The 16,691-nt window shown below is 34.6% G+C and overlaps 3 protein-coding genes across 8 annotated transcripts in view; 1 reads left to right on the top strand and 2 right to left on the bottom strand.

The window, feature by feature from the left end:
• Positions 1-16,691, bottom strand: part of LOC138335949 (plexin-B-like) — a 169,364-nt gene that overhangs the window by 121,605 nt on the left and 31,068 nt on the right. For 5 of the 6 annotated variants that reach the window (XM_069285154.1, XM_069285164.1, XM_069285166.1 and 2 more), the window contains exon 1: positions 13,929-14,061. The exons of the other annotated variant lie outside the window; for it this stretch is intronic. The gene's annotated coding sequence lies outside the window, so the exon portion shown is untranslated. Of the gene's footprint in view, positions 1-13,928; positions 14,062-16,691 lie in introns of those variants that run through there. 6 annotated transcript variants of the gene reach the window in all.
• LOC138336232 (uncharacterized) lies at positions 462-7,414 on the bottom strand. The gene is made up of 4 exons (XM_069285631.1): positions 7,273-7,414; positions 4,371-4,502; positions 3,261-4,079; positions 462-2,693 (listed from the first exon to the last, which is right to left on the bottom strand). The coding sequence occupies exons 1-4, from the start codon at positions 7,412-7,414 to the stop codon at positions 871-873; spliced, it is 2,916 nt and encodes a 971-aa protein (XP_069141732.1). The 3' UTR covers positions 462-870.
• Positions 7,524-12,411, top strand: LOC138336233 (uncharacterized). Its single transcript, XM_069285632.1, has 5 exons — positions 7,524-7,954; positions 8,677-8,829; positions 9,328-9,489; positions 10,759-10,810; positions 11,182-12,411. The coding sequence occupies exons 1-5, from the start codon at positions 7,783-7,785 to the stop codon at positions 11,702-11,704; spliced, it is 1,062 nt and encodes a 353-aa protein (XP_069141733.1). The 5' UTR covers positions 7,524-7,782; the 3' UTR covers positions 11,705-12,411.

The following is a 16,691-nucleotide window of genomic DNA, read 5'->3' as shown; positions in this document are numbered from 1 at the left end:
TCATATAGGGACTGTTATAGTAAAGGGACCAGAGGGGAGGGGTTATACAGGGATAGTTCTTGAACTATTCAAGAACAGTTTAAGAACTCTGTTGAAGTTCTTAATCTGTTCTTGAAAATTTCATGAACATTTTCAAGAACAGTTCAAGAACAAAAGTGTTCTTAAAATGTTCTTATTGTGTTCTTAACTAAATTTCAAAGAACAGTTCAAGAACAAGTGTTCTTAAAATATTCTTATTGTGTTCTTAACTAAATTTCAAAGAACAGTTCAAGAACAAGTGTTCTTAAAATGTTCTTATTGTGTTCTTCACTAGATTGAAGAATTTTTTACAAAGATGTGTTCTTTAAATGTTCTTGATTTGAATGTTTAAGATTATATTAAGAACAATTAAAGAACTATTGAGTTATTGAATAGTTTTGTGATTTAACCAAAGCAATTAATGAAGTTCTAATACATATATATATTGGTGATAAATTTGATTTATGTGGTATACATGTATATATAACAATATTCATGACAACGAAATTGTAGTAACAATTCAAAATGTCATTTTGTTTTCTGTAACATATAATTATGAATACTGATTGCAGTTTTTCTTTTGTTCCAGGTAACTTGAAATGTCTATGAGAAAGGCCTGTTCATACATTAGTCACATCTTCAAATTCAATTAATCACTTTCCAAAAATTAAAAGAATTTGATCTTGAACAATTACAAATTAAAACTGTATATCATTAGTATATGCCTTTCACTAATAATACATTGTACCATTAGTTTAACTAAAAACAAACTTCATTATATATATCAAATTATGTTTGCTTACATAAGGAGTTCAATATGTGTATAAAACTACCAGTCTACCAATCTGATTATCACTTAAAGACTGCATGGCCATAGTTGTTTGGCATTCGGACAACAAATGAACAGTTCATTACATTTGAGCTGAGGTAAACAAGGACTTCACGAAGCTGTTCAACATTCACCACATTCAAGGTTTTAGTGCATCTTACAGGAATGAAATGGCTTGCTACTCTGATTTGAAGTCGAGATGGGGGAATCTTCTCCATTTTTTCAATGATACAGAAAGCGGAATCATCACACAACACGAAATACTTCACTGATCCAATTTCATGTTGGTTATACAAAACTACACTGGATATCCTCCTTTTCATTCGACTATAGTTTTCTGAATAAAACCGTCTTTCATTCACGACTATCCTGTCCATTTTCTTCAAATTGTCTAACTTTAAGCTATCATGCACTGTGATTAATTGTTCCTTGACCTCACTTTCCATTTCCTGGTGCTTCACCGACTTTAGCGCACCAGCAACATCACAGTTATTTGCTTCGTATGTTATCTTCCATCCTTCTTTCTTTTTAAGGGCAAGACCTCTCTTCCGGATGCAAGATTGTGCCTGTCTATATGCCATTACTTGCTTCAAAACAAGTCCTGTTCCATGAACAGCTTGGAGAAGTTGAGCATTAGCATCCTCAAACGGAAAACAACTCCATGCCCATAATGGTCCCCAAAGCCTCACATACTCTGCAAGGTGCACACTGGTGTTGTGGACGTTCAGACCACATGAGCCGTCACCATAAAGGTTCTGGAACACAGAATAAAACTGATCCAAGAGATCAATGGCTTTCTTCAGAGATTGTTGATCAATGCAGTCTCCAAGAAGTATATGGACACCTTCAGAAAGACACAAGAAGTTTTCAAGATATTCATCCTTGAGAATGCCTTGCAAACATGGAAAAGCATAATATAAGAGCCAAGATTGTAGTTCTGTTGCTTTGAAGTGGTTGTAATGCTTTTCCAGATCCCTTGGTAGCCTCTCAATACTGTCTGGTGGTTTCATCTGCTTCATTTTTTCTGAAATTACTTTCAATTTGTTGCCAATAAAGTAATTTTTGCCACTCTGTGATGGAGAAAACCATTTGTTCATAAGGGATTTGGTAACCCCCAAAAGTACGCCATGCATGTAATCTGGGACTGTTCCAAGTACAAGGTTGTAACTTTCTAAATGTTTGAGTCCAGATTCTCCTTTGAAACCCTTTTCTCTATTTCTTGCAGAACCATTTTCCATGTTGACCAATACATCTGCATGATTCCGATCTGGATACCGTGCTCCCTGAAGTCTGTACGGAAAACATCTTGTGTGTCCTTTCCCTTGCTGTGCCGTCATCCCAGGCTCCTCGCACTTAATACAAGCGTGTGATCCATTGAAATATGACATATTGAGGATTTCTGCTTTAGCTGGTAAATCAGCAATGCCACATATAATTGCTAGCTTTACATTGTAAGATTCATTTTCAATTTGAACATCAACACCAACATTATACAGAGAGTTCATATCCTCACTGAAGATCCTGAAAAATGGATTGAAAGGGGGTTTTCCTTTACCCTGCCATATTCCCACAAGCAAGATGTTATCCCTGCAAAAGCGTTTTGGAGGACTAAGCTCGTTTACAGCTAAAAATATAGGCCATAATTCCACCTTTGATGAGGAATATAAGTTCACACCATCAGTGTTAAACACTGCTGTGATGTTCTGTGTTTTAGGGTCAAGAAAGCCGCCCTCCTTCATCAAAGCTTGGTACTCCCTGCCATCAGAAATGTCTGTGATAAGGGTTGATCCAGATTGAAATCTTTCATAGGATTCTGCTTTAGTAATTTGAATATCTTCCCAAATTCCTGAAAAAAAAAATAATATAATGTTATTATCTACATAAATTATCTCTTCTTCACTCTATTGGATTAATATTTTTTTTACTATAAGTGACACAGACTGTTAATGCGAGAAAGATTCATCATGAACTATATATATGAAAAACAATATTAGAGTCACTCTTTGTGTCTCATAAAAATAACTGAAAACATTAGACAACACATTATTTTTGAATTAAAACTAATGCACCATAAATATTATATATAGGTTTATAAATTGGGATTGTACATGTTTCTAATACGTTATATAAATAAAAACAAATTTGTGATCATATGAGTATCAAAGACACCAATTATATTTTCTTCCAGTACTGTATAGTGTAAAGTTTGGTTTGGACCCCGGAAAAATTTCAAATAAAACAGGGTCTTCTGAGTTATAGAAATTAATGAGGTTCAGATGTTACTGTTTATATAACTTTATACAGTGAAACTTTAATTTAATTCAGGTTTTGTTATGTTGTTTTCTTATTTTACAAAAGCAAAATTATTGTCATAAATCACAACAAACTAAAATTAAACTTAATGTAAAATCACCTGGTGTTTGGAGAAGATCAATCAGCTGTTTCCTAACATCACTAAACACAAAGCTCTGATTAGGCTGTCTGGACTTGCTTTGTTGGTTTGACAATACACCTTTATAACGGAGACCATCACAATTGGTAGTTTGGCATTGAAAAACATCCTTGTTATCTGGAAAGATAGTCTTGCACTTTATACAATAATGTACTTCTCTGACTGGTGTAGTGTCAACATAGGACATCATTTGGCCAAAGTCCAGCTTCGAAATGTCCTCATGATGTTTAAACATTGTTTTTATAGTCTGTATTACATCTTTGCTTGTACTCGCCGAAAACTGGTTCCGTAAAAAACAAGATAAAAGAGTGAGAGCTTGATATTCATTTTCTGGAATGCCCACATCATTATTATCTTCTGTCTCACTTGCTGATGAAATTGCATCAAATGAGTCTGATGAGGAAAAGCTTGATGAATGGTCATCAAGACATGAAGAACTGGCATCATTATCAGAAAACCCAAGAACAACTGATTCACTATCTGTTGAAAATGAAAATTCAGAAACTGAGTCTACATCAGGTGAAAAAGCACTGGAGTCCGAGTCAATGTTTGGTATTGGTGAAGAAAGATTGCAAGTATTTTGCTTTTCAGGTGTTCTAAGAAGTGAACTAGTCTCAAGATTATCTGTAGGTGTATCATTCTGTTCAACACAAATTGGAAGTTGTTCATCAGGTGATAGTGTATGGCCAGATTCAAATGATTCCTCATCAGAGCATCCATGTGATTGACTATGACCGAGAATTTCTTGAGATGTTGACGGCTGGTCATTAATGAAATCTCCTGAAAAGAGAAAATAGTATAAGATTTAACAAATTAATATTTTCAGATCTGAAATACTTGTATCAAAAAAAATGTTCCTTATATTAAATTATGGGAAAGTTTTTTTTAATTCTTCAATTTTAATTTAAAATATATATATATATCATGTATCTATTTCATATGAAAACTGATTGAATATTTCATTACAGTATCATAAATCATTGCTAACAAACAACTTGCAAGGTGTATCAGAAAAATCAAATAATTGTTAAATTGTCATTTCTCCTAAGAACCTAACAGAAACTTAATTACCTCCAGGATTATAAAGATTCCTTTTAGCACTGCTGTCATGGACTTTTTGCTTTTTCCATCTGTAAAATGTTGATCTTGGAACCACAGCAGACTCATCATCCACATATTTTTTCTTCACTCTTTTCACAGGTGCTGAAATACATACATACCATACAAATAAATGAAAAACTTGTTCCTACCCCAAAGAAACCCATCAAATTTAGTGGTGCATATAAAATTTCACAGAATCATGGGAATCATACTAGTTATTTTACTTGAAACTTCTCATTGTTCTGTATGCATAATCTGAATACAACTATAGATTTGTATCACATATGATTGAAATAGGTAGCTGTTAAAAGTAGTCATGACAAGTGTACTACAGAAGACACCTTTTCAAGGACTATAATGATCATGAGCTATTACACATTACTGTACTGAAACAAGGTTTCTGCTGTCACCTCCACATGGTCGAGGAAGTGTCATTGATTGAAATCAGTGCATCATATGTTAAATAAAGCTCAGAGAAAAAAAATATGCGAGTTTACAGTCATCCTAAAAACCTAGAATTGTTTTCTTGGGTGTTTTTCTCGAAATCTGTATCTCTCTCTAGTGTCAAAATTTAGATCCAACATCCATTTCCCGCGTCACATGAACATTGGAACAAAATACGAGATATTCCACGTTTCCAGTAGAATTTCAAAGTGTTAGTCATAGTGATGGGAAAAGAATGATGCTACCGGTTGTAAATTTGACAAAATTTATTGACATTAAAGAAATACCACGGTCAGACAGCTACACAAAGTTTCAAATGAAAGGAAAACTTACTGATACAGAGGATTCCGCTTATTTGCATAGGTCATTTTCCAGAAGAAAATATGCAAATAACCGGAGTATTCGAATAGGCGGAGATGACATTTTGCACCTCCGTTTGACCCCACACATATGTATGTGAATAGCAAATAAATATCGTTTCGTTTACTTGATAAATACGTAAATTATTTACACTTAAAACGAACCACAAGTAATTATTTTCGAAGTTGTAAATCGATTTTAATTGTTTAATAACAAAAAATATTCCAATATTAGATTCTTGTTTACATTAGATCGACACGTGAATATTTGAGAAACAGCTACTGTAAACGATCGATATCAAATGCAATTAGATTCTACTAAACAGGATTGGATTTGTGTCCACAATTCTGAACCTAAATAATAAACAAATTTACGTACATTTGCCTGGCAAAATGAACTTACGATCGTGATTAAACTTCAAAGTGCCGATCAACTAGAATCTAGTAGTGTGCTAACATGTGCATATGATTTCGAAAATGGCGGCAGGTGATGAAGCCATGCGTTCACTTGACCTAAATGTCTTTTGAGAATTCTCCCTGTATTGTTGATCTATACGGCGAATAGCTTGATAACATTTCAGAAATTAATTCATATTCAAGTAGCAATGAAACAATTAACGTAGTATCTTTTGTATCCTAAGCTTACATACTGTACGAAACTTGCGGTAGTCATTGTACGCCGACTTTGCATGCTTTTATGTCTCGTTCAACGAGACGCTTGATACGCACATGTCTGTCGTAGTCAACAAGACTCTGGTTGAACGAGACTACTCATGAATGGCGATTGTTGTAAGGAAGCATGGTTTCTCCAACCGATTGCGAACTAAGGTACGTTACGTTAATAAATAAACATATTTGAAAGTGCAAATGCTTTAATTAGATGTTTGAGTCAGTGATTATACTAAAGTTATGATCAACCGCTGCTGATGTAAATCGTAACAGCGTCGAATACCTTTGCAGATTCATGCATAAAATAACAAGCCATACTATAACGTTAATCTGTTACCAGGATGATTTCTAGTAAAAGCGAAGTATCTTGAAACATATATCGGCGAATTTCGCTAAAAATATATTGCAAAATTGAAAAATATTCGATTTTATTTTTAGAATTTCCCAAATATTTTATTCAAATAACCGGAGGTCATGTAAAAGTCTATGCAAATACACGGAGTTGAAAAACAAAGATAAAGAAGGAAAAAATCGGGACCGCAGAATTTTATGCAAATAACCGAAATATTCGAATAACCGTTATTCGATTATGTGGAGTCCTCTGTATTTGTAAACATGAATGCATCAATGTTTTTCATTGGCAACTGTTTAGCATAATCTTGTACCTGTATATCAGTTTGAAGAATGCCTGCTCTCTGATTAAATGCATTCATGTTTACACAAATAACATCAAGTATGTTCACACTTTTAAAAGCAAGGACTGCAAATATCATTGGACAGTTCCCCTTATTCCTAGCAGAAACATGTCACAGATGCAGATTCATCAAGACCAAATTAACTCTGCAATAAAAATACATTGTATCACAGTTTAATTTTCCTACTGTCTGCCAACTTTAATCGATGAAAAACCGCCGTTAACCCTTAGGCTGTTGCAATAGTTTGTATAGTAATGGCTTTCACTGCTGCATTAATTTTGTAAAATCTAGGGAAAGATAACTTTTGAAATTATAAATGGGAGATTTTAATATATGGCTGCCGATTGAAAGCTTGGTAGTAAAAAAACGTTCTTTTACGCTTGCAGCAGTGAGGACCATTTAACCAACGCGTAAATAGGTCACGTGTAGCAGTCTATGGGTTAAATGGCCCAATTTGCTTTTTTTTTTTTTTACAATTCTTTACAATTTTACAAGACTCTCTTTATCGTAATGTGAATTGAAAAAAAAATATTTATGATTTTTTTTTTGTGAATAAAAACATTTTGTTCTTTGAGACAATTAAAAAAACCCGACCGAAATGCGCAACGTCATTATGTTACCCTACTGTAATGTTTAGGCGCCAACCAAACTAGCAGAGATGAAAATTGAAAGACAGAAGTCAGAATGTTTAGAAAATACACTTACTTAATCCATGTATCGAGTGCAGGTGAACTAACACTCGTTGCTTGGAAGATAGTTTGTTCTCACAGATCAAACACTGGAATTTTCCATCCACATCGATTCGAAAATTATCTTCTTTGGTTCCTAAACTTTCAGACTCCGACATCCTAAAAGGCCGTGTCAGTTGTCTGTGTAGTTAGCGCGCTTGAACACTGTCGATTTTACCAACGAATTATAAACGTTCCGATGATTCTGTATATAGCCTCTAAATCATTACGTGGTGAAAGTTGTTTCTGTATATTTTTCAAGTCAAGAATTTGATATTATTGGAATAACCATGGAATAACCATAAATATCTTTATTCAATTTCATTCAAACAATAGCGTTTTTTCTAGATAAATCTTTCGAAATAGCAGTCGCGGTTTGCACTGGGTGCATATACCGGGTCACTTGATTGGTCAGCCTCTGTAGCCATTTGAGAGATGCGTTTTCATTGGCTGATTGAATTTTGGCGCCCAGTTGATAAACAGCAGAATGGCCGAGACAAAGTATGCGATAATCCAGTGGAATGACAAATTTACCAGTGTGGTAAATTTAGATAACATAAAATTGCCAAGAAAACCAATTCATCAGTACATGGAAGGTGATTTCATCACAGCACTATTTGGGAAGAAGCCCTACAGGGCAAGGATTTCTGAAATATCAGGTACGTAGATCTAGCCAGTTTTGTAGACCGATTGAATTTGAAAATATATTCGAATAGGGAGGGCATGTTGCGATACTAAGGATGCTAATTGTTAGACACAGGAAAATTTTCTTGTATTTTGAAATTGCGAGGAAAGTCAGTAAATTATCACATTTTATGTGACCAAAAGACGGACAAAAAATTCACCTGCTACGGTGCAGAGGATTTTTCATTATGCTCCACTCTGGTTTTACCTAGCGGAATTGATGTTAATTTCGTTATTTTATATATAAAATAACGAAATTTCGTCGACACAAAAAAAATCATCAATTCCTGTAGAAACGCTAGGTAAAACCAGAGTGGAGCATAATGAAAAATCCTCTGCACCGTAGCAGGTGAATTTTTTGACCCTGTAAATATAGCATAAGTTTGTTCATTTTTTATTTAAACGAATATATTCGTTTAAATAAAAAATGAACAAACTTATGCTATATTGACAGGGACATGCTAAATTTCTTTCACGTTTTTTTAGTACCTTGCATTAGTTTGGAACTTAGTTTAAAAGCATTTTCCTGATATTTTAATGGATGGATTTTGACAGTCGTTGGCTTATTGGTACAATTTTTGAATTAAGTTCTGTTGTGTTTTTTGGAGTAAAGAACATATATCAACACTGTTAATTTTACGGTTTTATCACAGTTAAATTTTTATGGCACAATTTTCATTTTGACACTCATTTTCAGATGACAGATCAGTGTTGATGGCGAAGAAGGGGAAAAATGGAGTTTTTCCTTTGAAATTTCCATACGAGGAAAACATGGATCCAGAACTGGCAGCTGAAGAAGTAGTAAATTTAAGCCAAGAAGCAGATTCAGATAGGAACAACACTTCAATTGGTATGAACAGAAGTTGATCTATGTTACTCAAACTTTTTTATAAGGCCAAAATGAAATTGATACAGGTGTTATTCTGCTCACTGTTTTCCTTAATTACCTACCTGGATTTTTTCATACCTTAGCCTGATTCATTTTATAGACAATTTCAAATTGTCACTGTTATGTTGAAGTCAACGCCCATATATAACAGGAAATGCAATTAATTATTTTGGCCTAAAGACAATTAAGACATGCAAATATGTTCTACACATTACAATTAAGAGATAAGTATTTTGAACCTTATTAAATTTACCTAAACATTGATTCCAAATACTAAGTTATGCATTAATATTACTGAAGTATTAATGTTGTGAACATTTAAAATGGGCTATAGCAATTTGTTGTATTTGCAAGCTAGGCTGAAACATTGCTATTAGCAAGAGTTAATTTCTGTCAACCACAAAAACAAACAAACACTTTAGATATGTCATGCTGTATTAGATCACTTACTTTTAACAGACAAAGAAAGAGATACAGTTATATCAACAAATGAAGGAATGGACATCCAGCCGGTGATCATTGAAGAAATGGAAGTTCAGTCGGCGGTGATTGAAGAACCAGACACCATCACCACTCAGGAGGAAATGAACATCCAGCCGATTAGAAAGGAGCAAGACCAAGGTGAGTCCAAATCATACTGATTTTTCTGCCCCCACCATGAAATAGATTTTCATGTACAAATAAAGTAAAGTTTTTTATTTTGACAGAGGATGTGAAGAACCAGAATATAAGAGCTATCAGAAATTAAAAAAAAATGGCATGACGTCGCACAAAGCTTATAATTACACCCGAGTCTCCAATGGCAGGGCTCAACATTAACATTTGCCTGACTTATCCGTCCAGGTGATTTTGTGGTTAGACAAGTGTTTTTTACTGTGTACTTGTCCGATGGGACATGTAGATTTGTAAATGTAATTGTCCGTTTCTCAAAATCATTTAAATAATAATGAAAATGTCGATCAGTTTTATTATATTTTTCTAAATTCAATTGTAAATGGTGACTTCCAAAGTAATATTACATCATACTGTGAACTCCATATATTCGCCACTGTCTCTTCACTTGAGGTTGTAGAACCAGGGCTTTTTCTCATTGCTTTTGGAATAGGGCCTGTGGCTTTGAATTTGGGAAAATGTGCGACAAAACCAGGATTTGGGAAAAATTATGAAATATGAAATAAAGCAAAACATAGCATAAGATTTTTTATTTCCAATGTAGTTTATGTACTTTTCTGAAGCCAATTCACAAATATTTAAAGTATTACCCAACTCAGTTCATGCAATATTTTTGGATAGTTTTCAAGAAATTTAGATTTTGGAAATTTAAGGCTTGAATTGGGAAAAATTTAGAGGTTTTGCCATGGGGAATGGGGCCGATTTTCGGCTCCAAATCATGTTGAAAAAAAACTCTGAGAACAAAACTTGATTTCTGTGTTTATATTATAATTACCTTATGTGAACTTATGCAACTAGACAAGTGAAAATTGTGCTTAATGTTGACCCCTGAAGGGTAGTAGGTACATCAACAGTATTGGCGACCAATATAAACCATAACAGAGACCTAATTCATCCGATATTCATAGCAATTGACAAACTCGTATATAGTAGATAATTTATGTTGTGGTGTCCAATTTATATTACAAGAAATAAACATCGGGACCTTAGGTATAATAAAAGTGAGTGTTGCTGAATACCTTCAGTTTAGACCCTTAATCTAATGGACAGCAGATTGCATGTGAGGGTTGTTTTAACATATCTCAACCCAAATTTTGGTTTCAATCGGACAAATCTGGTTGAATCAATGATTTACTACATAATGTAAAGTAATGGAGAAACAACTTGAGTTTTTTTTCATTCTGATCGTTGAATGTCAGATTATTTTTTTATTTACAGGTGAAGAACAGCATTCAAACTTGAAGAAAGACATTTCCAATTTGCGTTCTAGGTAAATATTATTACTTGTCAAACATATAATAAACAAATAAAACTTTATAAACATTCTAGCATCCTCAAGGAAAGTGTATATATATATACAGTGAAACCTGTCATAGGTGACCTTCCAATGGAAATCACAAAAAAGGTCACATATGACAGGTGGTCTCTTAATCCAGGTCCAATGAAAACGTAACCACGGCACGATGAAAGTTCAGTATTACAACCATAAATTATTTTTTTAATAGAATCGGCAATCTGCAGAACTTTAGACTAGCGACCCGATGTTTTTAAGGCTTATTAACTGTCTGATTTATTTACCCACATAGGTAATTGGTTTTAAATCTTAAATTTTGTATGTTTTTTAATTTTCATATTTTTCAGTGGCAGTCGAAGGCTGGAGAAGAGAGTCGACCATCTGGAAAGGGAAGTGAAAGACTTAAGGTCCTCCCTTAAGTCTTTGAAGAGGAAGTTTTCAGAGCTTTCCGGAACTATTCAAGACAGAAATTCTGCAACTACAGATGATACCAGTAGTTCATCCAGCACTACACTGACCTCAGTCTCAACATCCTCAGCAACTTCGTCCTCCACATTTACAGTGGACAATTTACTAAAATCTGTTTCTCATATTGGTAACTCCGAAAAGGATATCAATGAGTGTGTGAGAAGAATTACTCTAACAGTCTTTTCAAGACAGGACCTCGTGTCCTGTTCTAGGACTGGGAAAAAAACATTTCATTCCCCTGGGAAAGCAAGGCCTCCACTCGATCCAGAGAGACTAAAGCTGGTGGAACAGGTTCTCCTTCTGAAATGCTCTATCAGCAGGGAAACTTTCATAAAAAAGTTTGATAACCTGGTGAAAATGGAACGTCGGTCAAGTAAAACTTGCAGTGAACTAATAGTTTAGTGCCTGACTGTCATCATGTTGTTCTGTTTTTCTGATTGGCCTTTCCTTTGTTTGGATAATTTGATACAAACTTTTTTGAAGAGATTCCCCAACATTTTTATTATTATGTTATATAATTACTACTTATAAAATTTTTCGTTTCAAGGTTTTTTTAAATAGTAATTTTGTTCTGTCAAATATCTTGACTTTCATTTATTATTTTTGTAATGATCATCAATGATGCATTTGGCATGTAGATTCAACATCTAGTTTCTAATATTACTTTGTATTATACAAATGTACATGAAACACTTGTATAAAATTCTGATATTGATATGTTGCTGTTGTTTAAACTACTCTTAAGGAATGTTCAAGAACAGTTCTTGAATTGTTCTTAAAATTAAGTTCAAGAACTGTTCTTAACTGTTTGAGACTAACTGTTCTTGAATAAATCAAGAACTGTTCTGGAACAAGAAGTTCAAGAACTGTTCTGGAACAAGAAGTTCAAGAACTGTTCTTGAACAAGAAGTTCAGGAACTGTTCTTGAACAAGAAGTTCAAGAACTGTTCTTGAACAAGAAGTTCAAGAACAGTTTGTCTCATTTAACGTTCAAGAACAGTTCCTGAACAGTTCTTGAACTGTTTAAGCACAGTTCAAGAACAATTCTTGAACAAATTTCCAGAACAGTTCAAGCACATTTCTTGAACTGTTCTTGAAATTTTCACAGGGGTAGTCTTAGTAAGGGGACCAGAAGGGAGGGTTATACAGGGATAGTCTTAGTAAGGGAACCAGAAGGGAGGGTTATACAGGGATAGTCTTAGTAAGGGAACCAGAAGGGAGGGTTATACAGGGATAGTCTTAGTAAGGGGACCAGAAGGGAGGGTTCATATAGGGACTGTTATAGTAAAGGGACCAGAGGGGAGGGTTATACAGGGATAGTCTTAGTATGGGGACCAGAAGGGAGGGTTCATATAGGGACTGTTATAGTAAAGGGACCAGAGGGGAGGGTTATACAGGGATAGTCCTTAGTAAGGGAACCAGAAGGGAGGATTATACAGGGATAGTCTTAGTAAGGGGACCAGAAGGGAGGGTTATACAGGGATAGTCTTAGTAAGGGGACCAGAAGGGAGGGTTATACAGGGATAGTCTTAGTAAGGGAACCAGAAGGGAGGGTTATACAGGGATAGTCTTAGTAAGGGGACCAGAAGGGAGGATTATACAGGGATAGTCTTAGTAAGGGGACCAGAAGGGAGGGTTATACAGGGATAGTCTTAGTAAGGGAACCAGAAGGGAGGGTTATACAGGGATAGTCTTAGTAAGGGAACCAGAAGGGAGGATTATACAGGGATAGTCTTAGTAAGGGGACCAGAAGGGAGGGTTATACAGGGATAGTCTTAGTAAGGGAACCAGAAGGGAGGGTTATACAGGGATAGTCTTAGTAAGGGGAACCAGAAGGGAGGGTTATACAGGGATAGTCTTAGTAAGGGAACCAAAAGGGAGGGTTATACAGGGATAGTCTTAGTAAGGGGACCAGAAGGGAGGGTTCATATTGGGACAGTCATAGTAAAGGGACTAGAGGGAAGGGTCATACCAGGGATGGCCCAAGTAAAGGGACCAAATTGCAAGTGGACAGGCTTGATATGATAGGGGCAGGGGTCACCAAATTAAATTAACTGGCATTCATTAGCAAAGTGGTTAATGTGAATGAGAAATGGGTCCTAGTGGTAAGGAGTCTGACAAACCAACTACATTGTCATCTCTGTTTGGAGTTAGATGTTTAGTGGGCCAGTTAGAAATTTAATTTTAAAAACGTCTCAATTTTTTCTCATTTTCTTTTTATTACCTGTTTATATTATCAGTCACTCTGTCTGTCTATTGAGTGAAAGATTCCTTGTCTTGAGTTGGAAATTTGTCCATGCACAATTGTTTGTTTTGTTTCTTTGTCAGTATAAGTCAGTGTGACTAAGTCTTTCTGCAGGTCAATTTTTTCACAGTGACAGTTAATAAGTTGAGATTCATAAATATATTCACAGGTAAAATTAGCAAAATATTATTGAATAACACCAGTGTGGTAAAAAAAAAATCAGATGAAAATAATGCTACCATGGTATTCTCCGCACTTATAGCGCTTTCTGATATACACAATTATTCCAAAGTCTAACAGGTATCCTTTTTTCAAAAACAACATGAAAACTTCACATACTTAATATCTTTCAAGCAGAATTGATAAAAACTATGTACTTACATTAAATAGTTTGTCCTAACCCTCTATCAATCCTTCATCATCTCAATGGTATGACGTTGGAGATCCCCACCATGTATATTAACTCTATACTGCAAGCCCAACAACACGCGGGGCCTGGCTTCCTTTTCAAAATGACTCACGGCTAAAGTTTGTTTATAAACCCCACTTGTACATATACCCGTGCAGTGTGTGGATAATGTGTTCATTGTTAGTAGTTAATCAAGGCCACGATTTCCTCGATTAGCTCTCGCAACAGATGTAGAAAAACTGCATCAAATTAAATCATGTGTTTTAACTACACGCAGCTGCAGAAGGTTGTAAATTGCGACTGAATGACAATAGGAGTTCATCAACTAGACTAAATATATATCTGACTACAAAATGAAATTGTGTAATTACGACAATCGAAATGGACAACAAAAGTCATCTGTTGCTAATTAAATCAGGTATCTATCCAATTCAGCCACACTTAATTGACAACGTTGATTTAATTAGGACTGTATATCAAGTGAACATATATACTTAATCACAAGTTGTGAAAGACGTCAAATATCAAAGAAGTAAATCATACAGACGCTATTATTTTAATCTTAACTTAAGAGTCGAAAGTTTAAAATTCTAGAATATGAATTAAAACATCTGGAAAGAAATCTTTTCATAAATTTTATATAATACTAAGAAAAATTCAAATTACAAAAGTTAATAAAAGTATAATTTTTTTTAATTCAAACATTCTTGAAATTCGAAAGGAAAGAAAAGGAAAAAAAAAAATGGGGAAAGGGAGGGTTGGAGAATATGTACAAGAACATGAAGATTGCAATCGATATTCATGGCGTAGCATGTGATGCAAGCGATGCAAGTCTGATGTTAAACATTGTAAGCAAACATACAGACAGATCTTTCATGATAGTAGGCCGATAAATCTTCGCTGTCACAAACCAAAAACTAAGCTTGTGTGGAGATCTGGTCCAGCAGTCTGCACGCCGACAGAACACTGACTTTAGATGGTGAGACAAAGCCTAACAATAGACAGAGTCATGTAGGCTATAAGACTAGTAACTACCAATTATATAGTTCCCATAACTTGTTCTTAAATTGTTTATACCATCTTTAGGAATTAAGAGTTACTTGCCCTTGTGAGCACAGTTATTGATCAATTGACCAATCGCCGGTTGTAATATAGAAATGCTTCGTGCTTGCAAACGCATTAGTTTTTATTCAATGTCAGAGCAAACATGGTAGCACACAAAATACAAAATGTAAAATCACATGCGGTTTGATTGACAGCTGGCAATCCGTCATAATTCTTGTTTTGGTTTTGTGTTAGCTCATTTATTCACTTATTCATTCTTTTATTTCCACTCTTTTTTCCGTTTTTTGTTTCTTTTAGCTTTATGTGTTAAGTGAAATTTTTTATCTCATACAATCTACTTGACCTTACAATTATATCTATGCAGAAGGGCAGATAACTCAATTTTCAGTCTTAAATCCTCAACTGTTACATGGTCCAATTAAAATTGATTAACTTTCGCTTTTGGATTGATAATCCTCTCCTTATATAATATTGTAATATCATACTAGCAGACAATACATGTTTGTGGGTCGCTGCTGTTAGCAGATACTGTACAACAGAACATTTGTGGCATCATTCTAATGGCTCTTATGTAAGATCTATATTAAAGTCTACTGCCTGTGTTGATATAGCTTTCAAGTCAAAAGGAGGGAGGCCAATTGCATCATTTATCTATATTGTCAGTTGAGTATGCCGAGATCACCAAACAAATAAGTCTGATCCAGGGGATTTTATGTCCAACGAGAGTCGTGATGCTGCTACTCCATACAAATTCTGAGATAGGAGAATATGATTTCTTATCGGAACTTATTCTACACAAAGATCAAATTGCTCAAGTTTCAAATGAAGCTTGGGAAAGCTTGCATGCATTATCATGATTTGGTGCAATGTCAAAAATTCTCAAGAACTACTAATAACGCTCTCGGAGGAAATATTCCATTCACAATACATGTCAGACTTGTATGTTCATTCGGTAGAGAGGAGTGCCATCTTCAATCTCTCCATCTCTGTCCTATACTAACGGTAATTACACATATCAGCAACTTGCTGTCACATACGTAATTATGACTGCCACCTCATTACAATGAACTTGTACATCTACAGATAAGTTAAGCTCACAAGCTGTAAACTGTACATCTGTTAATTAAATATTTCGCACCATACTGACTGCTTCGTTATTGTTGTATCTCTGCATCATCATCACTCAATCACACAGACTAATTAATGTTCTCACTGTCTCTAAGCTCTTCATCAATTAATTACAATTATATACTTTCCCACAGTGTTTCACACCCTGTAACCCTAATGCGTACACAGTCAGCATTTTCAAATAAGTGAATTCCTACAACCTGTAACCTTAAAACGTGTAAATCAATATTTTTCCAAAACCTGTAATTGTTATTAAACAACTCTGTTATCCCCAACATCTTAAACCATACTTATGTGGATGACCTAATTAGCGCCCCTTCCCATTTTCCCCTGATTTGTAATGCATGAAGATTTTTAAAAACATGTATACTATTCTGAGACAATGCATTAACTTTTCTGAGACAACACATTTATTGTTTCTTGAAAATGCATTAATTCTATTCCAAGACAATTTATTTAACATTTGAATAATGAATGTAAAATAGCGTAGGTTTTGTAAATAAATTGTAAAATTATTCCTCGGTGAAAGCTGTATAAATCTA

Source organism: Argopecten irradians, chromosome 12 (genome assembly GCF_041381155.1).
Source record: "Argopecten irradians isolate NY chromosome 12, Ai_NY, whole genome shotgun sequence".
Classification (NCBI taxonomy): Eukaryota; Metazoa; Mollusca; class Bivalvia; order Pectinida; family Pectinidae; genus Argopecten; species Argopecten irradians.
Note: the sequence above shows the minus strand (reverse complement) of the source record. Positions and strands in the feature narration are given on the sequence as shown.

Coding starts and splice junctions, on each gene's coding strand:
- LOC138336232 (XM_069285631.1), bottom strand. CDS start 7,414: ATGTCGGAGTCTGAAAGTTTAGGAACCAAAGAAGATAATTTTCGAATC. Junction 4,503..7,272: donor GCACTCGATACATGGATTAA/GTAAGTGTATTT, acceptor TATGTATTTCAG/CACCTGTGAAAAGAGTGAAG. Junction 4,080..4,370: donor GAATCTTTATAATCCTGGAG/GTAATTAAGTTT, acceptor TTCTCTTTTCAG/GAGATTTCATTAATGACCAG.
- LOC138336233 (XM_069285632.1), top strand. CDS start 7,783: ATGGCCGAGACAAAGTATGCGATAATCCAGTGGAATGACAAATTTACC. Junction 8,830..9,327: donor TAGGAACAACACTTCAATTG/GTATGAACAGAA, acceptor TACTTTTAACAG/ACAAAGAAAGAGATACAGTT. Junction 10,811..11,181: donor ATTTCCAATTTGCGTTCTAG/GTAAATATTATT, acceptor CATATTTTTCAG/TGGCAGTCGAAGGCTGGAGA.